Genomic DNA, 24,990 nt, shown 5'->3' on the forward strand with positions numbered 1-24,990 from the left:
CTTTCTCTCTCTGCTTTCTCCATACCATGCATAATTTTATAAACTTCTATCATGTTGCTCCTTACTTGACTTTTCCCTAAGCTAAAACACCCCTAAAAGAAACAGGGAAATTATTATTATTATACCAATCACACAGCTAGATAATTGGGTTTACATTCATTTGAAGCTTTTCATATTCTCCAGAAAACACCAGCAGACACAGGATATGGTCATTGCTTCATTTTCCTTTTTTTATATATATACAGAAATCATACACATACACACAAACTCCAATCTGAACCATTTGAAACAAAACAAGACCAAAAAAAAAAAAAGGAAAAAAAAAGAGGAAGTTGTAGTGGTAGAAGGGGTTAAGGAAGAAATCCATTATTTAAAGGAAAGGGATTGTTGTTGTGCAAAATGGTCCCCACAGCTGGTGCTACTCGGAAGCGCTTTTGTTTGCTGGGGGTCTTTTTCAAAAGACGGACACACACACGTATTCATAAAGGCTCGTTCCAACTGCTAAGCTGGTGAGAAAGTCCAACCTATGTACAGTGAACGGGAGAGATGTCGAATGCAATGCTGGCAGGTGGTGGAAAGCCAGGGGTGCCTCTATCTAGACGTGTCCATGTTCTCGTCCATAAAGTTATTGCAGTGTTCTATGACTTTCCTGGAAAGGAAACAGAGGTCAGTGATTTAGGAAATGGCAAGGAACACAGACTGAGATATCACTATTATAAAAACTTTTCCTCCCTCTCTTGAAACAACAGAACTTGTGGACATCCCCTGAAGCAAAGTGCTGGGAGTTTCTGGACAGATAAAAGGGACTTATTCACACAGCACATAGTTAAACTGTGGAACTCACTGCCACAAGAAGCGGTGATGGCCACCAACTTAGATGGCTTTAAAAAGAGGACTGGACAAATTCATGGAGGTGGAGAAGGCCATCAATGGCTAGTAGTCACAATAGCTATGCTCTGCCTCAACAGTGGGAAGCAGTAATACTTATGGAAAACAGTTGCTGGAAATGGCAGTAGGGGACAGTGCTTTTGTGCTCAGGTGTTGCTTATGGATTTCCCACTGTAGCATTTGGTCAGCTGATGTGAGAATAGGATGCTGGACCAGATGGGCTCAGGGCTCTTCTTATGTTATTACTATTAAATTTATTACCTGTTCTTCAGCAGTGGGTCTGAGGACTGGTTGCAACAATTTAAAGTTCATAATTAAAAACAGATTACAGTCATAGGAATAGAGCGGGTCTCCAAAACATCTCAGGTGTCAAAGGCCAGGGTAAAGAGATGCGCCTTCAGCATCCGCCGCCGGAAGCTGCATAGTGGAAGTGCCAGACACATCTCTGCAGTGAGGGAGCTCTGCAACTTAGGGGCTGCCACAGAGAAGGCCCTCTCCTAGGCCAGCCCCAAATATCTGAAGGAGGTGGAACTACCAAGAGGGCCTCCTCTGCTTATCTTAATAGCTGGGAGGGTCTGTAGGGAAGGAGGTGGTCGTCAGTCACTATTGACACACTGCTCCGTGGCTGCGTCTGCATTATAGCTTGAAGCAGTATCCCACCACCTTAAACAGCTGTGCCTTCCCCCAAATAATAAGGGGAGCTATAGTTTGTTCAGGGTGCCCAGAGTGGTTAGGAGACCTCTCTTCCCCTTCAAAGAGCTACAGGTTCCAAGGTGGTTCAGTAACGGATCTCTCTTCCCAAGGATCTCTGTGAATTGTAGCTCTTCTGAAGGGAACAGAAGATGCACCTTTAACAAGCTACAATTCTTTAGAGGAGGCAGCAACTGTTTAAAAGTGGTACGATACCAATATTAATGTATAGTGCAGATGGGGCCTATTTCTCCAGAGGACTTACCTTCCCATCTCCTTCGTTTCTGGCCGGGCTGATGCCATTTTGATCATGTCGCTCAGGAGAAGGAGGCCACCTTCTTTGATCAGTAGAGGGCAATATTTGTCTGCTGTGAATTGGGAGGGGAAAAGATGAGTTTACAGTGGTACCTCGGGTTATATACGCTTCAGGTTACATACGCTTCAGGTTACACACTCCGTTAACCTAGAAATAGTTCTTCAGGTTAAAAACTTTGCTTCAGGATAAGAACAGAAATCGGGCTCCGGCGGCGCGGCGGCAGGACGGGGACCCATTGGCTAAAGTGGTGCTTCAGGTTAAGAACAGTTTCAGGTTACTGTATTTTTCGTCCTATAGAACGCACCGTCCCGGCTCCCGCTGCTTGCGGAGAGGTGCGCGAAGCCTGGAGAGCGAGAGGGGTCGGTGCGCACCGACCCCTCTTGCTCTCCAGGCTTCAGCGAAAGCGTGCATTCACCCCATAGGATGCACACACATTTCCCCTTCATTTTTGGAGGGGAAAAAGTGCATCCTATAGGGCGAAAAATACGGTAAGTATGGACCTCCGGAACGAATTAAGTACTTAACCTGAGGTACCACTGTAATCCCAACTACACTGAATTATAAAAGGAAAAGTGATCATATTTTGCTCTTAAAAGAGGGGCTGTCTACACTTCCCGATGCTGGGTTTGACTTCATTGATGGCAGAGGAACTCTACCCAGGAAAGGATATAAAAATAAGGTAGAAGGAAGAGAAATACCATCCTACTTGATGATCCTAAAAAATGTTTGGATACATCCATAGAAGTTATTCTGTAAGTTCAAAAAAATATTTTTCATTGAAGGTTCCCTGTCCTCCCATTTTTATCACATTATTCTTAACTGAATGTTTGCAGGGGAAGGAAATTGAAGAGCAAGAAGTAAACAAGATTAAAATAAAAGATTAAGTAAGCAGAGATTAAAATAAGATGCCACATCAGAGTTGGGGAACCTGTGACCCTCCAGCTGTTTTCAGACCACAACTTCCATCTTCCTCTGAGATGATGGGAGTTGGGGGTCCAGCAACATCTGGGAGGTAAAAGAAAAACCTGCTGCCCCCACTCTAAGAGAAACCACCTCTCTTGGGATGGAATGCCTCTTCTAAATAGAGGCTTTCTGGCATTCCTCCTTCCATCTTAGAGAAGGGGAATCTACAGTCTCACAAATCTTCATTCAGTCATTTCATTCTTTTTAATAGTTCATATACCTCTTAATATAACAAACTCTCCAAGTGGTCTGCACAATTTGCAATCACATACATAAAGAGTCTAGGAAAACATGAGAACAGAAATACTGAAATTATGTCTATGGGCTGCTAGCAGTGCTTCAAAGAAAATACATCAGTGATGCATTCTCACACCCTAAACTGTGACTAATTTTAACTACTGCTTGCTGAAACAACTCCCAGCAATCCCCCAGCAATGGCAAGGGATCATGGAAGTGAAGCCTAGGGGGTAGTTCAGTCAATACAGTGCGAGACTCTTAATCTCAGGGTCATGGGGTTCGAGCCCCACTTTGGACAAAAAGATTCCTGCATTGCAGGGGGTTGGACTAGATGACCCTTGTGGTCCCTTTCAACTCTTAACGCTTCTATGATTCTAACATCTGGTGTGGATATTTCCTTAGAGGAACATTCTTAACTACCTAGTCTAAACCTCAGCTGCTGCAGTAGAGGTTTCTCAGGAGGGACTTACGGTAGACAGACACAAGGTTGAAAAGGGCCCACGTAGCCCAGTGCTGGCTCACTGGAGAGATTCCTTGAGGGATGAGCCTGAGGATTGGCTCAAAAGACCTGAAAAGATGACAAAAAGCAGGGTGTAAAAGTGATCAGAAGAAAGAATGGGAAACCCAACATTCTGCAGGTATTTTGTGGAGGTCAAACAACAATGACAACAATAACCATTTAAAAATGGTAAAGGAAAATATTACAAAACTAATATTAAAAATACAAGGTTTTCCAGGCCAATGTGGGTAGGGGAAGTGAATCGCAGTTTAAGGATATGTCCGAGCCTAGCAAAAGCACTCAAGGGGTGTGTGTGGAGCAGTACTCCTGAGGGTGGTGTCCTGGGGAGAGTCCTGAGGACCAGAACTGAGAGGGTCACATTTGGTCCATGGGCCTGAGATTCCCCAGCCCAGTCTCTGCCTACCTGTAGTTGATGTTCCTCCTGGAATTGACATCCCACCGCTGGATAGCTGCCCACATCCGGTCAACCACTTCCTCCCTGCGGGGCTCACTGATCATCCAGGCTTCCGGGCCGTCAAACATGATGTGGGAGAGGACTCCACAGGCATTGTAGGATACTTCAATGCCATCAGCTTCACTGTCCAACAGGTTGCTGTCGTGTATAAAATAGACGTATAAGCTGAACTGCATCAACCTTTAAAGCCCTGGGACCTGGATAGCTAAAAAGCCACTCTCTCCCAAAGGATTTTCTCCTCTGCAATCTTCCAACATCTGAGTTGTCTGTGGTTGGGACATGGGAAAAGGCCTCAGCTCGTTGGGCAGACCTAAACATCCCCAGCAAGGGAGGCCAATCACACACCTGACTGATGGCTTTTCATTGCTATACCAGTTGGTGGGGAGAGTACCTTCATAACTGAGGGCCCAGCTTGGTGCATCTGTTTGACCACTGTGAGGACTGGGTACCATACTAAATGGCCAATAGTCTGATTCAGCAGGGCTCTTCTTATGTTCTATTTATTCACTCATCGCTGGAGGCAGGATGCCTCTGAAATCTAGTAGCTGGGAATGAGGTGCTGCCGTTTCACTCGGGTTCTGCTTGTGGGTTTCCTGTTGGGACATCTAGCTGGCCATTGAAGAAGAGGGGGCTGGACTAAGTGGGCCACTTTGGTCCATTCCTGCAGCCAATCCCTTCAGATATTCTCTTTTACCAGAGCAGGAGAGGATGGTGGTGCTTAGCCCTAAAAGATGCACCCACCTGAATACACTGATGAACTGGGATGTCATCAGTTGTGGGCGGAGCTCTTCCACCTCTGCCACGTTTCCCAGGAGGCCCAGCATGTTGCGATGCAGTTCTTGCTTGTCGGGAAATTCCTGCAGGGAAGGCAGGTGCAAGGAACAAAGATTGTAACAGAAGAGGGAGAGGGATTTAAAATGGTCATCATGCCAACCTCCAAGCCTACAGCAAGTAACCCTATGACCCCACTACATGTCCCTGGCCTACAGCTCCCAACATGCCTGCTGGCTGGGGCTCATGGGAGCTTGAGTCTAGCAGTATATGGAAGGCCACAGGTTCCCCACCCCGATCTAAGAAGAGGCATTTCACTTTCTCATAAGGGGAAGCTTCAAGAGACATTGTTACATCTCTTGAGAAGGAAACACCTCTTCTTAGATCAGCAGTGGGGAATCTGAACCAGAAAGAAGCATTTCTGCATTGCTTGCAAGCTGCTTTTTAGATTAGGGATGAGAGACTTGTGGCCTTCTAGATATGATTAGACTCCAACTCCCACCATCCCTGGCTCTTGGCCAGGCTTGTTGGAGGCTGATGGGAGTTGGAGTCCAGCAACATGTGAAGGGCCCTGCAGGTTGCCCACCTCTGCCCTAACACACTTCTCATTTGGGGCCAATGTGAGACACTTTGCCACCCGAGGTAGAAAACATTCTTGGCAACAGATATCCATGCACACACAGAGACAGTGCACACATCTGGTACATTGCTTCAAAGCATACCATTCATGAGAGTGTTCCAGTGATCCCACCCCCATGTATTTACTGAATGCATGAGAGAAGGTTTCAGTTTGGGTGGGAGAGGTTTATGCACATCACACCTCCAGGAAGCTCGCAAACAAGACCTGAGCACAACAACACTCATCCTACTCATGACTCCCAGCTACTGCCTTTGACAGTGGAGGTTGAATGTAAGGGTCCTTAAGGATCAGGCCACAAGCCAATATAGTCCAGCATTCTGTTCCTCCAGTGGGCAATCAGATGGAATGCTACAAGAAGGTTGTTGAGTGCAACAGCACTCTTCCCCCTACCCCTGCTGAGATTCCCAGCAATTGGTATACAGAGACAGGGGAGGGAAAATGAAAGATTCTAGGGTAATAATCTAATTAATACATGAAGGAGTTAATTAATGCATGAAATAGGTTGTCCTGCCAGGCTTGGCCAATGTCACTTCCCCTCACCTCGGGAGGATATGGGCAACCAAGCCTTTTGTTGTACTCATGCCCCAATGGGAAGCCTATAAACAGGACCTGAGCACACCAGCAACTCCCCCACACTTGTGACTCCCAGTGACAGGCATTCGAATGTGATTATTCTGTTTCTGTAGTTCATGTAACTAATAGCGCTTGAAATTCTGCATACCTTCAAGCACTCCAAGAAGAGCTTCATGCCACTGTAGTTGAGGAACATTTCACAATTGTTTGGGGTCTCGTCTGTGATGTTCCACAAGGCGCTCCAGGAGAACTCCATCACCTGATCACACTGCCAGAGTAATGGAAAAGGAAAAAAATATTCAATCTATTGGGGTCTCTAAGGGGCTTCAGTCTCTGGCTTCTGTTTGGCTGGAAAGCCTTCTTTGTGTCCTCACCACCAATAGGAGTGTGGTGGGCAGGGACAACGGACAGCATGGTTTTGGAGGCAGCACTTTGGAATGCTGGAAAAAGTGAGGCATCCCCCTCAAAAGCAGCAGCAGTGTGTGTGATCAGCACCACCAGGGTTAAAATCCTGATGCTGCCCCCTGAAGGTCACTGGGTAGTCTTGGGACAGTCTACCCCCCCTCCACCTATCCTACTTTGCAGGGTCACTGTGATGGTGAAAGCCGGAGAAAAGTCAATACATTTCCTTGGAAGAAGGGGGCAGGAATGAAAATGTAATATGTTTGAAAGATTTGTTCTTTGGGGAAGAAGGTAAAATCTGGAGCTACCTGGGAGATCCTCAGAGTGATCTGTAAGTCACATGAACACAGAAAGGTGCCTTCTTCTGATTCAGACCATTAAGGTCCATCAGTATCAGTACAGTCTACACTGACTAGCAACAGCTCTCCATGGTTTCAGGCTGGGGTCTTTACCACACTCTACCGGCCTTTTGTAGTTTGATTAAAACTATTTGATTTGATTTGTTCCTGGCTCTGGTGACCTTGTGGGGTTTGCGGGGGGTGGGGGAGGGCAGGACAGAAAACCAGATCTGAGTCATACCGTTTTATCCAACAGCTTCTTCTGAATCAGTTTCAGCATGGTCTGTTGGTGGGAAAAAGAAGCTATGTAAATGTTTAGGATAATTGAGGACAAGGGGTGGTCACTGGATAAAGTAGGCCCGGGGCCAAATGCTGTCCATCAGTTTCTTCTCTCCCCCCACCCAATGTGGCCCCCAGAACTTGGCCAAGGCTGTATCTCCCTCACCAGGCCACGTCTCTGTTGACCCTGCCCATCATTCACTTGGCATGCCCTCTTTTATCCCCTGGTCCCACCCACTTCCAGCCTCTGGTCCTGACCACTTTTGGCTTCCCTGGCATGCCAGCCCCAGAAGGTTGCCTATAAGGGAATCTGGATGGTTTAAGTGGGAAAAGAATCCAGAAAGCGCCCTGGAAAGGAATTTTGGCTCAGCCTCCGTTAGCATTGAGCAGACGCCTGAAGGTTGCGTTCACGAAAACCCACCATGACAAACCCCATCTTGCCCACAGCCTCCTTGTGGTCGTTGTCCACCTGGCACACCAGGGCGTTACAAAGGTGCACCGCGATGCGCTGAATCGACTCGTCCTGCCGCGTTGGGTTTAGGATATTCAGGAGCAGCTCATTGACCCGCCGGTACTGGAACTCCACCTCCTCAGGGATGCTGAAGTTGCACAGAGTCAGGCAGCAGTTGCGCTGCACCTGGGGGAGGGAAGAAGGGAGGAAGTAGTGGTGACCAGGCAGCCAGAAAGGGCTGTCCTGCAATGCAGTCTCCCCAGTTTCCAGAAGGAAGCTGCCTTTCACTGAGTCAGACCGTTACCCCACTGAGCTCAGCACTGTCTACAGTGACTGGCAGTGGCTCTCCAGGTTTCAGGCAGAGAACATTCCCACATTCCTACATGGTGATCCTGACTGAACGTGGGACCTTCTGTTTGCAGTGCAGATGCTCTGCCCACCAACCCACGGCACTTTCCATGTCTGCCAGAGACACCGGAAAGCTGCTGCCAGTCAGGAAGATATTCTGACATGGTAGAAGGCGGCTTTGTTAAGCGCAGAACTCTGAACCACTTGAAAAAGTCAGCAGTAATCAATCAATAAATCAGAAGATTCAGCTAATAACTAACTGAAGCTTGCTTGGATTGTTTGTAAGACTGTGCATGGGGATTTTAAGTCAGTGGGGATGCAAGTTAATTTGTTGCCCATTTTGATCCTGGTGCGTTTTTTCACAAGGAAGTTGAGAACTTTTGCTCTCAGATCTGCCTCTGAGCCACCAGGAGCAGCCAATCAGATGCTTTCCCCTGCTAGACTCCACCGCAACAGGCTCCACTCCTGATGCAAGACGCACTGCCCCTCTCCCTGACTCTACCTCTTGACTCTTGGGGGCCCCAGCAGACCTGGCCACCCAGGACCCACAATTATGTCAGTGAAATTATAAATTTGGCAGTGACCACTTACAGTGACTTCCTGGTAAGACTCCATGCCACTCAATACCACCTGGACAACCTGGCGCCGCAACTTGATGCTCTGCTCCAAGCGGTATTCTGCATTGGTGAGGTAGAACAAAGTGGCGCTTCCTGTCACCTGGATATTCTTATCGTATTTGTGGCACTTCAGAGCTGTTATAACTAGCTGTGGAAACGGAAAATGCCATTGTCATTCATTTTTTTCTTGATTTTATTTTTAGTTTTTTTGCAAACCACATTTAGAGGTTTTTTTTTTAAAAAAAAACCCACAACAATCAAGCAGGGTATACATTTTATGAAATAAATACAGTTCTATAAGTCTATGATTCTCCTCCATAAGAATGTAAGAGCCCCGGCCGATCAGAGAAAAAGTTCTCTCTTATACAACGCCCTGGGATCTTAAAAAATAAGGATTTTTATATTTCATTTAAAAATTCATATAAAACAGAGAAAACAGCTGTAACAACAGACAAAAAACAAAACTGTAACATAAGCATGTGGAATAAGCACAACTGAACTTGGTTTAAGATAACAAAGTACTGTGGTGCCTTGCAAGACGAAATTAATTCGTTCCGCAAGTCTTTTCGTCTTGCGAGTTTTTCGTCTTGCGAAGCACGGTTTCCCATAGGAATGCATTGAAAATCAATCAATGCGTTCCTATGGAAACCGCCTTCAGACCAGGTCCGGGGACAGTCTGTCCCCCGACCTCTTCTGAAGGCTGGCGGGGGGGGACGAAAGTCTTTGCTCCCCCCCCCCCGCCTGCCTTCCCGGGACAGCGGAGACTTCAGAAGAGGTCCTGGACCTCTTCTGAAGGCCGGCGGGGGGCAAAAGCCTTCCCGGGAGAGCGGAGAAAAGCAGCGCGTCTCTCCGCTGTCCCGTCCGGGACCTCTTCTGAAGGCGGGCGGGGGGCAAAAATCTTTGCTCCCCCCCCCCCGCCTGCCTTCAAAAGCCATCCGGGATAGCGGGAAGCGCTTCCCTGCTATCCCGGACTGCTTTTAAAATGCTGGCGGTGGGGAGCAAAGCCTTTCGGCCCCCGCCGGCCTTCCTGGACCTCTTCTGAAGGCCGGAGGGGGGGGAGGCTTTGCTCCCCACCGCCAGCATTTAAAAGAGGTCCCCGGAGATTTCCCTTTGGGCTTTCTTCTTGCGAAGCAAGCCCATAGGGAAAATCGTCTAGCGAAGCGATGCAAAAACCGAAAAACCCTTTCGTCTTGCGGGTTTTTCGTCTTGCGAGGCGTTCATCTTGCGGGGCACCACTGTATACGTAAAGAATATTATCAGGTCTAGCTTCAGATTTGCCCGGCTTGTGACGAAAGCTGTCTTGAAAACGATGGTTCCATTGTCTATGTCGTCAAGGAATGCTAGATCAGACAGAAAGCACCTGGAGGGTCCAATCCTTGTTAGAATCTCAAATTATGCACAATGTTCTCCATTATAGCTCTGCTCCACAGTGAGTGGTCCAATGTTTGATTTGGGGCTGTTTTCCACTGAGGTGCAATTACTCTTTGTATAAGCTTTGAAGATTATCTGTTGCTGCTACCAGTGGGGATCTCAGAAAACAGCAACAGAAATTGCCGGCATTTGGCTGTTCATCCCATATTCGGAATGGAAACCAATCCAGTGAATATAATAGGTACCCGCTGTTGTTGCTGCTTTCAGTTGGGGGTCTGAACCCAGGACCATTTGCATGCAAAGCAGATGATCTACCTTTCCTTTTAAGTAAAGTAAGGTTCTAGTCCTCCTGGGTTCTAGTCCAGCCCTGAATACAGGGCTGAATTAAATAAGAACATTGGAAGCTGCCTTATACCAATCAATCTCAGTGCTGTCTTCACTGACCAGCAGCAGCTCTACAGGATTTTTACAGGGAGGTTTATTTCCAAATCTTACCTGGAGCTGCTGTTGAGGATTGAACTTGGGACCTTCTGCGTGCAAGGCAGATACTCTATCACTGAGGTATCGCCCTTCTCTTAAAACATAGGAAGCTGCCTTATACGAGATCATACCATTAGTCCCAGGGTGCTGACTGACAGCAGCTCTCCAGGCTTTCGGATAGAGCATTCCCACCCCCACCCCCAGCACTACTTGGATATTCCATTGGGGATTGAACATGGAGCCTTCTGCATACAAAGCAGATGCTGTACTACTGAGCTATGGCCCTTTCTCAAAAAAGAGAATATAAGAATAATAGAATTGCAATTGCAATTGCAATGCAGGAATATCAAATAAAGTGTCCATGACAGACAGCCATCCGAACTCTGCTTAAAAACCTCCAAGGAAGGGGAGTTCCCACACCTTCCGAGGGAGTCCATTCCACTATTAAATGGCTCTCACTGTCAGAAAGCTGCTCCTTTTGTTTAGTTGGAATCTTCTTTCTTGTAACTTGAATCCATTGGTTTGGATCCTACCCTCCGGAGCAGGAGAAAACCAGCTTGCTCCATATTCCATGTGACACCTTTTAGCTATCTGAAGATGGCTATTGTAACTCCTCTCAGTCTCCTAGTCCTCATGGTTCAGAATAAAAGACTACGACTCGCTCACCTTGAGGGCTCTCAGGTGTTGGTTGCAGTGCTCAATACGAGTGATGTCAAAAAGGTTGTTGATGGCTCGAGACGTGATCTCAGGACGATGCTCGGTATATGCCTCAATGGCATTGAGCACTTGCTCTTCACTCTTGCCCCCAGTAACCTGGCATGGAGAATGGGGACAGTTCAGAGGCGGCACAGGAGGTGTGAAGTATGGGGCAGTGGGTAGAGCACTGGTTTTTGGGATGGGGAAGACTTGGCTTCAAATCCCCAAGAACATGTTTCACTTATTATGTTTATATATTTTGGATCCCAAAGGGCTCCAGAGCTGCAAACGACAAGCAATAAAACAGCTTTAACATGTTTAAAACGTCTTTAAAAACAACTTCAGTGCCGATGCAGACTGACAGAAAGATCTCAACTTAAAGTGCTTGTTGGAATAGGAAGGTCTTCAGCAGGCGCTGAAAGGGCAATAAAAAATGCACCTGTCTAACATTTTAATGGGACAGAATTCCAAAGAGCAGGTGCTGCTATACTGAAGGCCCAATTCCTGCATTGTGGCTAATGGATCTCCTGAGAAGACAGTATTTGCAGGAGGCCCTCACCTGCAGAGTGCAGTGTTCAATTGAGTATATAAAGGGTGAGACAAGCTTTTAGGTATTTTCTACTTAAGATCACTGAAATCACTGCTGGGAGCAGATTAGATTGTGGGGTCAGTAATTTGCTTATGTTACCAAATTATGGATAGTGCTACGTGAATAATATAATGATCTCCCAGTGTAGCCTATGTGTGAGTGTGAAATCTGATTGAGAGCTATGTTTTCTGACTCATTGGCACAAATCAGATCAGTCCCTTTCAGAATCCATGAAGATCATATTCCTCAAGCAGACCTTATATGCATCCATGAGCTGCATTATTCCGCCAAACGATTAAAAATATTTCCCCCTCAGCTAAAAAGATGCCTCAGTAGCAGATACAGTTATTATGAATACTTTTTGCCGTCTATTCTTGCTTTACCTTGTAGGCTGGGATGTGTGAGAGATGGCAAAGGGAGGTCTCGAAAAGGCCCAGGAACTGGAGAGGCTGCTTCAGGTTCCTGAAAGGGGTGATGCTGCTCATTTCTGGGCTGATGCTGGGGGAAAATAGGAAATACATGAAAAACCTCACCCAAGAGATGCAGGCCACTGGTCAGTCTGGCTAGTATGACTCTGACTGGCAGCAGCTCTCCAAGGTTCCACCTTCAGCTCCCCCAAGAACCTTTTAACTGGGAGATGCTCAGGGTTGAGCCTGGGACCCTCAGCACTCAAAAAAGAAGAACGTGTGGATTGAGTTGTGGCTCATTCCAGTGTTCTGTGCACATCAACCAGAGTCAGGCCAGTGCCCATTTAGCTGTCTTCAGCAGGGATGGGCACCCTGTTACCCTCCAAACATGGTGGGACTCCAACTCCTATAAATCCTGGCCAATGACCATGATGGCTGGGGCTGATGGGAGTTGGAGTACAATAATATGTGAACACCCCCTGGTTCTCCACTTCTGAGGTTCCCTCATGAGGAATGTGTCTTCTAAATAGTGGCATTCCTCCATTTCTTGCACACAGTATGGAATGCTCCTTCTTAAATCAGGGATGGCAAACCTGTGGCCTTCCAACCATTGATGGACTACAGCTCCCATCATCCCTGACCTATTTCCCATACTAGCTGCTGGAGGCTGATGTGAGCTGTTGGGAGTCTAGTAAGATCTGGGAGGGCCCCAGGTTCCCCTACCCCTGTTTGAAGCCACCAATATGGCTCCCGTCTGACTCACCTTGTCTGGCCCACTTTCTCATCCTCACTAGAAGAGGAGCAATTCTCTAACATGATGTGGCCAGAGATGTCCAGAGAGGTGAGGTTGACCAGGTTCTCCACAAAGAGGTTCAGCACCCGCTGGGTCAATTTGAATTTGTAATAACTGGAGAGGCGGTCCCTGGAGATGTCCAAGTGCCTGGGAACAAGGAAGAACAGAGGCATGACGGCAAGATAGAAGTGTGTAAAACTATGCATGGCAAGGAGAAAGAGGCTAGAAAGGAGTCATTCTCCCTCTCCCGTAACACTTGAACTTGGGGTGTGTGTGGGGGGAAATCTAATGAAGCTGAATGTTCAGGGCGATGCATGGTTCAGCTATGGAACTCTTTCCCACAGGAAGAAATGATGGCCACTAACTTGGCTGGCTTTCAAAGAGGATTAGATTGATTCATGGAGGAAGACAAGGCTATCAATGGCTACCAGCCACAATGGTTATCCTCCGCTCCCACGGCTGGGAAGCAGAAATGCTTCTGAATACCAGTTGCTGGGAATCACAAGTGGGAGCAGTTGTGTTGTGCTCAGGTCCTGCTTGTGCGCTTCCCAGAGACATGCAGCTGGATGCTGAACTAGACGGACCAGAGGCTTGATCCAGCAGGGCTCTTCTTATGTTCTTACGATAATAATATTTATTACTAGGGGCTGTGGCTCCGGCTCACCAACCCCTCTTACTCTTTGCCATTCATCCATACCTAACCAACGTCCCCCCCCCCAATGCCTTCCCCCTCCATTAAACAGTTTGCATGAGCTGGCTTGCTGTCCCTCACACTGCACTTGCAATGGCTGCTTCTTGGCAGCTATGCAAATTGCAGAGTGTGCCCAAACCCTTCCATTGCCACATATATTGGAAAATGATATTTATTTATCTATTTAGTTAGTTAGTTTATATATCGCCCTTCATCTATAGATCTCAGGGCAGTTCACAACATAAAAATACAGTATAAAAACACAAACTACGTGATAAAAATAAGAACAAAAACAAACCAATAATCCCCCCTCCCATAGCACATCTGAAAGGGTATCGGATGTTAATCAGCCAAAGGCCTGATTGAAGAGGAAGGTTTTCACCTGGCACCTAAATATATCTATTTTAGCTCATTTCTTCTGCAGTTCTGCTACAGTTATTTTTATAAGGTTCTTACTGTGAGTAAATAATGGGTTTTATAGTATAAAAGTCAAATAAGTTGTACTCAGAGAAGTGCTGTTGGTTTCAATGGCTCTATTCTAGGGATGACCTTGAGCTTTGGCTTACAGCAAGGAAAGCATTTAAGCACATGCTGCCTGGGGGCTCATGGGAGTTGCAGTCCAAAGCACCTGGAGGACAGCAGGGTGGAGGAGCCCGAGCTAAATGCCTGCAAAAACAGTCACATAATTGGGGTAGAAATTCAATCAATTAGAAAGGCATTATCTTGTGGCAACGAGTTCCACAAGTTGGCTCTATACTGGATGGAGAAGTTAACAATCAGGTCAACCCAGCCTTTGCTAACTCAGTGCTCCCCAGGTGTTTCAGACTACAACAACCATCCATGCAGGCTGGGGGTTGGTGGCAGTTATAGTAAAAAAAACATGCAGGCTGGGGACTGATGGGGGTGCTAGTCCAGCCAGGCTAGTAAAGGCGGGGCAAAATGGCTGCAAAAACAAGCGGGTCAACAGCACCACCAGCTGACCTGAGCTTGCGCAGTTGGGCGATGGCCTGAACATGCTCCTCACAGAGGTCCATGTTATAAAGCACCAGGGAAGCCAAGCTGTCCTTCCATTGGGTGAGGAAAAAGATGTCGTTGAGCTGGATCCCAGAGAGGTCCAGTGCAGTCAGTGAAGCCAGAGGTCGGAGCAGGCTCTCCACATTCACCCCTTTGGTCATCTGGCCCAAGTTGAGGAACCGCAGGCGGTGGAAGCCCTCAAATGTGAAGTCCTTGACCAAGACCTGGCGGGTTGGGTTTAAGTCGTCCTCACAGCCCCCTGGATTCTCCTCCTCATAGAAAATGTTGGTGCAGCCGAAGAGGCTGAGGGAGACAAGGGTGGGGCTGAAGCTGCCCAGGGTCTGGAGGCTCTTGGCTGTCAGTTTCTCGCAGTTTGTCAAGAATAATTCAACCAGGTCCTAAGGGACGGAAAGGTAGAGTGAAAAGTTAGAAAAGTTCGGCTGACTTGGTTTCAGGCAGCTTCTCATGTCCCTATGAAAGATTAGGCTTGGGAACGATCCTGTGCCCTGGAGAGTGGTGCCTTCTGTGGAAGATGCCAAACAGAGGGAATGTCTGTTGCTCAGTGATAAAACAACTATTTTGCATGCAGAAGGTCCTAGGTTCAAACCACCATTGCATCTCTAGGTAGGGCTGGGGAAAAGACTTCTATTCCTATTTAATTCAGCTCTTTATTCAGAATCATGAGGACTAGAATGTGATTTTATTTTTTAGGGAAAGGGCATACAGCTCAGCAGCAGAGCATCTGCTTAGCATGCAGAAGGTCCTAGGTCCAATCCCCCATGGCCTCTCCAGGTGGGGCTGGGAGAGACCCCTGCCTGAACCAGCAAGATTCACTGCCAGTCAGTGTAGACAATGCTGAGTTCAAGGGACCAATGGTTCAATGCTACAAATTGGCTTCTTCTGTTCCTACCTGTTTTCGAATGGCTTCCAGGTCCTGATCTTGCACAATATCCTCCCGCAAATGGATTCTTGCCAGCCTGGTGCTCCGTGGATCTGAGAAGAGCGTGAAGAAGTTCTCATTGTGCTCAAAGATAGTGTCGGCGTTTACCAGCTCCACATACCTATGTTTAGAGACAGAGATCAAGGTGGGGAAACGATCTGAGCATTTTTCGTTAATCAAACATCAGCAGACAGAGGGGCTTGGGTTTGGCCGCCAGAAATAAGGATCAAAATCTTTGCTTAGCCCTGAAGCCCTTCATGGCTCCTTCCTGAACTAATAGAATTTTTCCACCTACACTACCTCACAGGGTAAGTCATGAAGATTAAATACAAAAAAGGATACATTGCTACTCATGTGTAAGCCTTATATATTAGGGCACTTAAGAAATTTAAATACAGTGGTCACATCCAGACCATACATTTAAGGCACACAGCTTCAACCAATAATCATGGGAATTGTAATTTGTTCAGGGTGCTGGAAATTGTAGCTTTGTGGGCCGTAAACTCACAGAGTTATATTCCCACTACCTTTAACAAACTACAGTTCCCAGGATACTTTGAGGGAAGTAATGTGCAGCACAGCTGGGACTCAAGTCTGTTTCCTGAAGCATGTGCCACCGTGCTCAAGACTTTACCATGAACCTCAGGAATGAGCAGAACTAGTAAGAAATTCAGTAGCAGAGCATATGCTTTGCATGCACAAGATTCCAGGTTCAACCTCCAGCATCTCAAGTGAAAAAGACTCCTGCCTGACACTCCAGAGAGCCATTTCCATCCATACAAGGCAGAGCTAGATGGAGCAAGGGTCTGACTCTGTGTAAGGCAGGTTCTTTTAGAAGCATCTCTCTGCCAGGGACCAGGCTAGGATAGTGAAGACAAGGTGCTCCCAAATACAATAAATAAATAAATAAATAAATAAATAAATAAATAAATAAACTTACTCATTGACAAGTCTGTCACAAATCTCACTTGGCAGGAAGATGTCTGGGTGGAGACGGAGTGTCTCGTTGTCCAGCAAGTAGCAAAGAGTCCCCTCCAAGTTGTAAAGACAATAATCAGTGCAGAGGGTCATCAGAGGGTCTGGGCTGTCGGAAGCCATCTTGTGGCAGTGAACAGGGGAAGACCAGTGAGAGTGAGGGAGAAGGGGCAAATGTGGGGCAAAAAAAGTGCTTCTTCGTCCCCACCTGGAGTTCCTGTTCCTTTGTTTTAGGGATATTCCCCACTGGACTTTGCGGGAATGCTGCAGGCCGATGGCGGCGGGGTGGAGAGAAGAAGATAAATCAGAGAGTGGGGTGGGACATTTTCCACCAGAAAGCACAGAAGTCCTTGCAATAGTTTCCCACCCTCAAGCCAAACAAAGATTCCGTTTCAGTGGCCTGAAGGCAGACCAAACAGGGATGGGTGTGTGGTAGTCTTGGATACCAAAACTCAACCTTGACTAAATATCTAATGAAACGGGGGTGGGGGTGGGGGCAAATGGGACTTTATGGGGTATTTTAAGGGACACAAAGGAGGGGTAGACAACATGGTGCACTCCAGATGCCTTGAACTACAACCCCCCTACTCCTCGACTATGGCTAACGGGAGCTGTAGTCCAGCAAAGTCTGGAATGCAGCAGGTTGGGGAAGGAGCCTCCAGTCCATTCAAGCAACATTAAAATTACACACACACACACACACACACACACACACAACTTTATTTTATTACATTGTTCTTCCGCTGCTCCCCAAGGAACATAGGCTAGCATACATTGTTCCCCCTCAATTTTAATCTCACAACCTGAGAGATAGTTTGATGAAGAGGCAGTGTATCCTGCTTTACAGAGGAGAGGCCTCTATTGGAAGGCTCTTATTTTGAAGAGCTGCCTGAAGTCCAATTTTGGCTTAAAGGGGAAGAATCCCAGGAAGCAGAGGAGCATCAGCAGAAAACAGCTGGGCAGTAGAGTAAGCAAGCAGGCTGCTGCTCAGCTGCTCACAGTCTTCCCAATACCCCACTGAGGTGAGCTTTACCTTTCTTTCTATTCAAATTATAGTCATTATATCTAAATTTGCATATATATGTATAGATCAGCATATGCACATTTTCTGCAAATGTGTCCCCACATCTGTCTTTTTCAATAATGTGCAAGTGACTACCTTAGTAGCCCAGAGAGAGAGAAAGAGAGAGAAAGAAAGAAAAAAAAAAAGAAAGAGTGCATTAAAAAGCAGTGTTAAGAAAAGAAAAAAGAAAAAATATGCACAACATTACAAACTTTTACACCATTTATCAAATATGTGAGAAAGAGACAATTACTTACAAAGTGCCATGAAAACTTACAAACTACCTAAAATAAAGTGAACTTGCAATATCAGATTTTACTAGGTTCTTACAAATTCTTGACTTAGTTTTTCGTTTTTTCTTGTTTTTTAAATAAGTTCAAGAAGATTCAAGAAAAGGGTAAGATCAATGCTGTTCCTGGTAGCTGTGAGGTCCACATGTTATGGGATTGCCCCAAAATCCAACCCTTCTTGTCCTACAAGAAATATGCAAGGTAACTAAACAGAAGCCACCCCAGAACTGGTCCTATTGAATATTTTCCAAGACAATAGCACACACATTATAAAGAGCTTATAACCCATCTACTCTCAGCAACCAGAAGCATCGTAGCCAGACACTGGAGAGGCCTGTCACGAGCAGTGGCGTAGCGTGGGGGGTGCAGGGGGGGCTGGCCGCACCAGGCGCAACATCTGGGGGTTAGGGTTAGGGTGTGCTAATCCACGGGTTAGGGGCGCAAATCCATGGGTTGGGGGCGCAAATTACTTGCCTTGCCCCGGATGCTGACAATCCACACTACGCCACTGGTCACGAGTGAACATGGACCACTGGTACCAAATTGTATGGAAAACAGCCTTCCTAGAAAAGCTAACCAACATACTGAAACTGAAAAGGGGACAAATAAAAGAGGACACATTTGCCCCAGAGTGGCTGCCCTTTATTACACACACAGTCCAACAAGACAACAAAAACCCACCGTTAGCACACAAATCAATATGCTTAACTTGACTCAACAACCCCACCGCAAAGAAATCTGCAGTCAACTGAAGGTAACCAACCATGCCCTGGGCTTCCCCCAAAAAACTTTCTCACTGCCAATGAAAACTAATAAATGAAAAGAAAGAGAATCTACCCAAGTGACGATGACACAAAAACCTCACACATACACTAAGTAAAAGAATGTAAGTTTACTACCACCCGTCCCCTCAATCTCTCTCCCCACCTCTCTTCTCCCCCAACCTTATATTGTATACAACATTAATGGCTCACATCAAATGTAACTTATCCATAGAAAAGACTTTGCAACCTGAAAATAGACACAATGCAATACTTTTCTAACCCAAGAAAATCTTTAATAAAAACTTTAAAAAAAATAAAACCATTTTCATCCAGCGCCTAAATATCAAGACATTAAGCTCTTGTCTAATTTCAGGTGAGAACTCATTCCAGATGGCTGGAGCTGCAACATTAAAAACCTAGCCTTTACTGCATACATAGCACACCTCTGGGGCATGCAGTACTCTCAGCAATGTCCCACCTGAGCAACAAAGTTGACCAGCAAGGATATGGGGCCGAGGCAATTTCTTAGGTAACCTGATCCCAAGGTGCAGGAAGCAAAACACTGAACTACACCCCATAGCACACTGGATTCTCTTCCAAGATATAAAAAGATGGCAGGCACTAAATACTTATTTTAAAAATAAGTAACCTTCCTAAAAATGCACAGCTTAATTAACTGTGTGCCTTTTTAGTTAAGGAAAATAGTTATTATGGCTACTAGCCACCACTCAGTTAAAACCTATGTTTGACCTCCACTGTTGGAGGAAATATCTCACTTGCTGGCAATTGCAGGTGGGGAGAGCTGATTGTGACCTTCCCATTGGAGCATCTGATTGACCACTGTGAGAACAGGATGCTGGACCAGGTGAATCACTGGCCTGATCCAGCACTTCTCTTCTTATGGCCTTGTAACTGATTAAAGCTTGCAGCTCTACTACTTGCCCAAAGACTTGAAGTCTAGTGCTACTCCCGCTTCTCAAGGCAGGCTGTGCCAACCTCAAGTAAACTGTGCACCTGAGTAAATCCCTTTTATAGCCTTCTGACAATCTAGCACTCTTTTATAAGCTGCGTAACCTTCCTAGCCAGGGCAACAGAATTGCATGATCATAAGTCATCGCTGCAGCCAATGCTGCAGTTGCAGTCAAGAAGGGAGGTGTGGTGGAAGAAGAGAGCAACACAGACCAACATCCAGAGTGGACTAAACCAGACTATTAGATTCCAGCAGAGCCTACAGTTTTGAAGAGGAAAGTGCTTTGACCTTCCTGCTGATGTTCCCATGGATCCCCACGAACAAAAAACTTGGAACAAATCAAAGCCAACCTGCCTCTTCACCTTCCCTTTGCATGAAAGTCTGAAGTTATTTCAGAATATGATACTTTGTGCATGTGCATTAGAAGTCAGTTTTCCACTCAAATCTATGTGTGTTCCTTCCAAATGATGTAGATATCAGATACAGGAGGAAAAGAATGAGACTGACCCTGCAACATCAGATTTAAATCTGATGTACTAGTATTCTTCAAGCCTTTATTCCACATTAACTTGAGATCTGTATGTACCACCGTAATTGATTTAAATGGGATGGTACGTCAGTTTCATACACAAGCATTGTTGAACACTCTGTTTAACAACACGTAGAGTTGCCAACTTTACAAGTATCGTCTGTAACTGACGTTTATCAGCCATTCATCTGCAGCAAATTAGCAGGTGGCATAAGGTTTATCTCCAGGCTGTGAAGAGCCTCATGGTGCTAATTTCTGCAGATCAAGCGTACACAGAATCAGGGTAGTGATTAGAATGTCAGGTTTGAATCCCCACACACTGTCATGAAGTTCACTGGGTGACCTGGGCTCTATCACAAATCTCTTAGCCCAACCAACCTCACAGGGTTGTTGTGACGAGAAAAGGAGAACTCCATGTAGAAAAGGCAGGAACAGAAATGCAATACTAAATGCATGACATTCAAAAACAGCAATTTAAGTCCCAAAGAGTTGCTCTGGGCAAAGGTAACTGTTTGATCCTCCACTAACATCTACTTTTTTGTCCTCCTCAATTCCAAGTGGGCATTTGGGGCATTGGGACATTTTATAACCATTCAGCAGCCATCAGGCACTCCACACCATCCTCTGCGTTTTCTTTTTCCACCCTCAACATTCCTGCCATTCTGCATACACATAGTGCCTTCCAATACAGTGGTGCCCCGCAAGACGAATGCCTCGCAAAACGAAAAACACGCAAGACGAAAGGGTTTTTCGGTTTTTGCGTCGCTTTGCAAGACAAAAACGTCTTGTGAGTTTGTTCGCTTTTTTCCTAAAGCTGCTTGAAGAGGCGCAGTTGCGACGGACCGTGCTTCGCAAGACGAAAAACATCGCAAGACGAAAAGACTCGCGGAACGAATTAATTTCGTCTTGCGAGGCACCACTGTACAACTTTTTATAACTAAAACAGTCTATTTTCTGCAATTGATCAATAAGTATATTTACAGGAGGGAGTATTGGGGAAATGGATTCACCAGGGGAGTCCTTTCTATGCATTATATTTTGAGGCATCTCAGCTGACACAGAGCCCACAGCACCAGATTATAGTGGGTAGACACCACATTTTCCTATGGGGCAAGTGGATTCCCGAGGCTTCCTCTTGTTTTAAGGAATATTTATTTATTCATCTTATATACTGCTGTTACATGCTACTTGTAGTTTACAAGCAGCATTACTATATCCTGCACCAGAGGTAGAAACCCCTTTGGTTTCCAGATGCATCTGGACTTTGATTCCCATCATCCCTGACCATTGGCCATGCCATTTGGGGTTGATGGATCTGGAGTCCAACAATACCCGGAGGGCTGTAGGTCCCCACTACTGCCCTATGTCCACTCATTCACCCCAAGTGGATCCTGAGGCAAAGCTGTCTGAAAGGTGCTGTGCGCCACTTTCCCTGTGAGTCTCCCCCATTCCCAGCAAAAGAACCTGCACAGATATCTGCCTTGGCACATATGCCATAGACAAAACACAGGTGGATTTTGGACAATACATCATTTGTCAACCCCTCCTCTCAACAAGTGGGCCTCAAGGCTGAGATTTTCCCGTGATGGAATTTCAAGGTTGTGGTGAGATATGGGTTACTAGCTTTCTGAAGAATGTGCACATATTGCTACCCTTGCCACGGGAAGATCCCAGATGGGTCAGCTATCACCCCTCCTCTCAACAGGTGGGTCTCAAGGGGCTTAATATCCTTCCAGTGGTGGGGTTTCGAGGTTTCGCCAACCCACCCACTGGGCCCACCGATTGCGCCCTTGCAGCGAGTAGCTCCCATGCAATTTGGGTGGGGTGGAAGGGGGGGTGCTGCCCATAATCTCCGCCCCCGCCCCGTTGCAGCAGGGTGGATCCCAGCGGGTCCTCCGCCCCTCCCAGCAATGCACGAATTGCTCCCAGGGTACCACTTCCACCTTCCCCATCAGTCACACGCGCACTCACCTGGCTCCCCGGCTCCCTGGACGAAAGAGAGTGTCCGGGTTGGAGTTGGTTCCGTTTCCGGTAGGGATAAGAGAAAAGGGGCGGAGGGGGAGACTGGATAGAGATTAAGCGAAAGAAAAGCTGCGGGGGGAGTCCCTAGTTCCCACCCGGGTCCCCTCTCTTTCTTTCCCAATTCTCTCTCTCTCGATCGCTCTCTCCACCCCGCCGCAAGCAGCAGCAGCACCAGCCGCTGTCAACAAATCGCAACGTCACTTCCGGTAGCCGGTCTCCTCTCCTTTCCTAGAGAATCAGAATGACGTATCTTTCTCCCCTCCCCTCCCAGAAAATAAGGCTACGAGCGGAGGGTTCCGACCCGCCCATTTCACCTCGCTGACTTGGATCGCACATCCACGCTATAAAACCTCTGAAGCTCTTTGGCTTCCACCGCCTCACCCAGCAAAGAATCATGGGAACTGTAGTTTGTCCAGGTTGCTGAGGGGCTGTACTGTAGCTTTGCGAGGGTGATGCTACAGTTCCCATGATACTTGATGGGAGTGTGTGCTTTAAATGTGTAGTTAAATGTATGGTGTGGATGTGACCTCTAAAGGAGATTTCCCCTTTATCACAGAGACCTGGCCGTTGGCCATGCTAGCTAAGGCTGATGGGAGCAACAGCTGGAGGACCAAGTGTTCCCCACACCAGTTCCAAAGGGAGCCCCCATACCAATTTGTGAAGCTTCAGCTGCAGTTTATTTAGCCTGCTACCAATTCCACATAGCAGTTTTATTCTTCCATCTTTCACACCAGAATCCTTGTAGTTCAGTTGGGCTTATACTAATACAGAGCCTATTGTCACCTACACCAAATGTGTTCTGACTACTGTATACAATTTTGGTTTTAAGTGCGGTCCCCATAATGTAACCCCTGCATAAGTAGAGGGCTTACTATATTTGTGACCCTGTCACTGTATTACAGCAACCAGAGGGGTATAACAGCTTGTTGGTCTGTTGCAAAGCAAACAACAGAGTCCTGAAGGCCTGTAAAGACTTAACCAATTTTTAATGTAATGGGCTCTCATGGTGTACAGTCCATTATTTAAATGCATTTAGTGTTACACTTAGCAAACATGTGTGTGTGGGGGTGTAAACAGTGGGGTTAAATAGCAATGAGATACCAAAAAAATGTCTGTGACAATTCAATTTAAATTGGCAATACAATTTATGTCAAATACACGCACGCATAAAAGCACAGTGATCTTTCACAAGAGCAGTCTAAGTAAGGCACCTGTGAGCAGGACAAGTTCTACCCTATCTATCAAACTTCATGCTACATAGACAGCTCTCCTAGGATACTTTGGGCTTGAATAAAAGCAAGTTTCCTATTTTGTTAACTCTTAAACTGGGTTTAGGGCCTGCCTCAACATACAAGTTTGGTGATAAATATTCTACAAATTGCAATAGAATAGTTATTTTAGTTTGCAGAGTCCCCAGAACTCTGGAACTAGGAGGGTTTTTAAAATTGTTTCTTCCTATGAGCATACTAATATAAGGTTATTATCACACATCACTGAAAGACTTGTAGTACCTCATCACAATCCAGGATTTGCATTAAGTCAATGGTGAGGGAGGAGAGCAAAGCAGGTTTTAAAATGACAGAATTAAGCAGGATTAAGAGAAAAACAGAGCAATCGTGAGAGGCTGGGGGGGGGGGGCTGAAGAAGAAGAAGAAGAAGAAGAAGAAGAAGAAGAAGAAGAAGAAGAAGAAGAAGAAGAAGAATTTATTATTTCTACCCTGCCCATTTGGCTGGGTTTCCTCAGCCACTCTGGGCGGCTTTAAACAGAACATTAAAAACAGAATAAAACATCAAACATTAAAAACTTACCTAAACAGGGCTGCCTTCAGATGTCTTCTAAAAGTCAGATATTTGTTTATTTCCTTGACATCTGATGGAAGGGCGTTCCACAGGGAGGGCACCACTACCAAGAAGGCCCTCTGCCTGGTTCCCTGTAACCTCACTTCTTGCAGCGAGGGAACTGCCAGAAGGCCCTTGGCGCTGGACCTCAGTGTCCAGGCAGAACGATGGGGGTGGAGACGCTCCTTCAGCTATACTTTAGGTAAAGACACTCCTTCAGGTAAAGAGATACTGTAGAGGTTTGGGTGAGAGGTTGGCAAGGTGCATTGGGGGGTATGTAGGGCTGGCAAGCAACTAGAGTAGGGCATGATAATAATCATTCATCTGATGAGGTGTCCTCTCTAGTTCACCAAAGCTTTGTGACAATAAACCTGTTGTAGCTTATTCCTATGTATTTCTGCTCAGAATGTCCATTTAATTCAATGGGACTTGCTGCCAGGAAAGTCTTCATCAGCTATTCTAAACATCTTGCCTAGGAGTAAGTTCTGTTGACTCACTGGGGATTACTTCTGAGTAGACGCTAGTAGGACTGCACTGCAAGTCTTAAGGTGTCACAAGAGATATATTAAGGGGCATTTTAAAAATAAAGGAATATATCCAATTCATAGTAGAACCACTGAAAAAAAATGGAATTATGCTCATTAATTTTAGTGCATCCACATTATGACAACCACTGAATTGAACTCAACAGGTTGTTTTTTTAAATATATAAATTGCTTAGTTTCTTTTTCTTTATGATGCTAAGTGGTATAAAAAGATAGGAAAATTACATCCAGCTAAGTAGATCCCACTGAAATTAATGGAGCAAAGTTAGATATGTCCATTAATTTAAATAAGTCTACTCTTAGTAGAAGTAATGTGAATGCAATATGTTCTAGTGAATAATTGTAATATATTTTAACTGTTTTTAATTCTGAATTTTAAATTGTTGGAACCTGCCTTGGAAGAGTGTAATACATTTAATGCTAAATATTAATATTAATAGTATAATTAATAGCTACAACCCAATGGTTCTACCTCAGTAGGACTAATCTAGGTCATATTGTATAGGTGGCTCTTATTTATAAAGG

The 24,990-nt window shown here is 45.9% G+C and overlaps 1 protein-coding gene across 5 annotated transcripts; it reads right to left on the reverse strand.

Annotated features, from left to right (window-relative positions):
- Positions 1-204: 204 nt before the first annotated feature.
- Positions 205-22,405, reverse strand: ZER1 (zyg-11 related cell cycle regulator). Of its 5 annotated transcripts, none has more exons than XM_081897813.1 (17): positions 22,031-22,403; positions 17,837-17,979; positions 16,409-16,707; positions 15,439-15,589; positions 14,496-14,926; positions 12,794-12,970; positions 12,007-12,121; positions 11,005-11,151; positions 8,462-8,635; positions 7,493-7,708; positions 7,034-7,075; positions 6,201-6,320; positions 4,810-4,925; positions 4,018-4,206; positions 3,565-3,662; positions 1,844-1,946; positions 205-649 (listed from the first exon to the last, which is right to left on the reverse strand). In XM_081897813.1, exons 3-17 carry the CDS (start codon positions 16,564-16,566, stop codon positions 592-594), a joined length of 2,295 nt encoding a protein of 764 aa, XP_081753939.1. In that variant the 5' UTR covers positions 16,567-16,707; positions 17,837-17,979; positions 22,031-22,403; the 3' UTR covers positions 205-591. The 5 variants fall into 5 exon arrangements, with proteins under 5 accessions (XP_081753939.1, XP_081753937.1, XP_081753940.1 ...); XM_081897811.1 differs by lacking the exon at positions 22,031-22,403 and adding an exon at positions 18,306-20,743 and having other exon boundaries at positions 17,837-18,130; XM_081897814.1 differs by lacking the exon at positions 17,837-17,979 and having other exon boundaries at positions 1,844-1,943; positions 22,031-22,405.
- Positions 22,406-24,990: the final 2,585 nt, after the last annotated feature.

The sequence above is a fragment of the Podarcis melisellensis genome (genome assembly GCF_964234715.1).
Source record: "Podarcis melisellensis genome assembly, chromosome: Z".
Lineage (NCBI taxonomy): Eukaryota > Metazoa > Chordata > Lepidosauria > Squamata > Lacertidae > Podarcis > Podarcis melisellensis.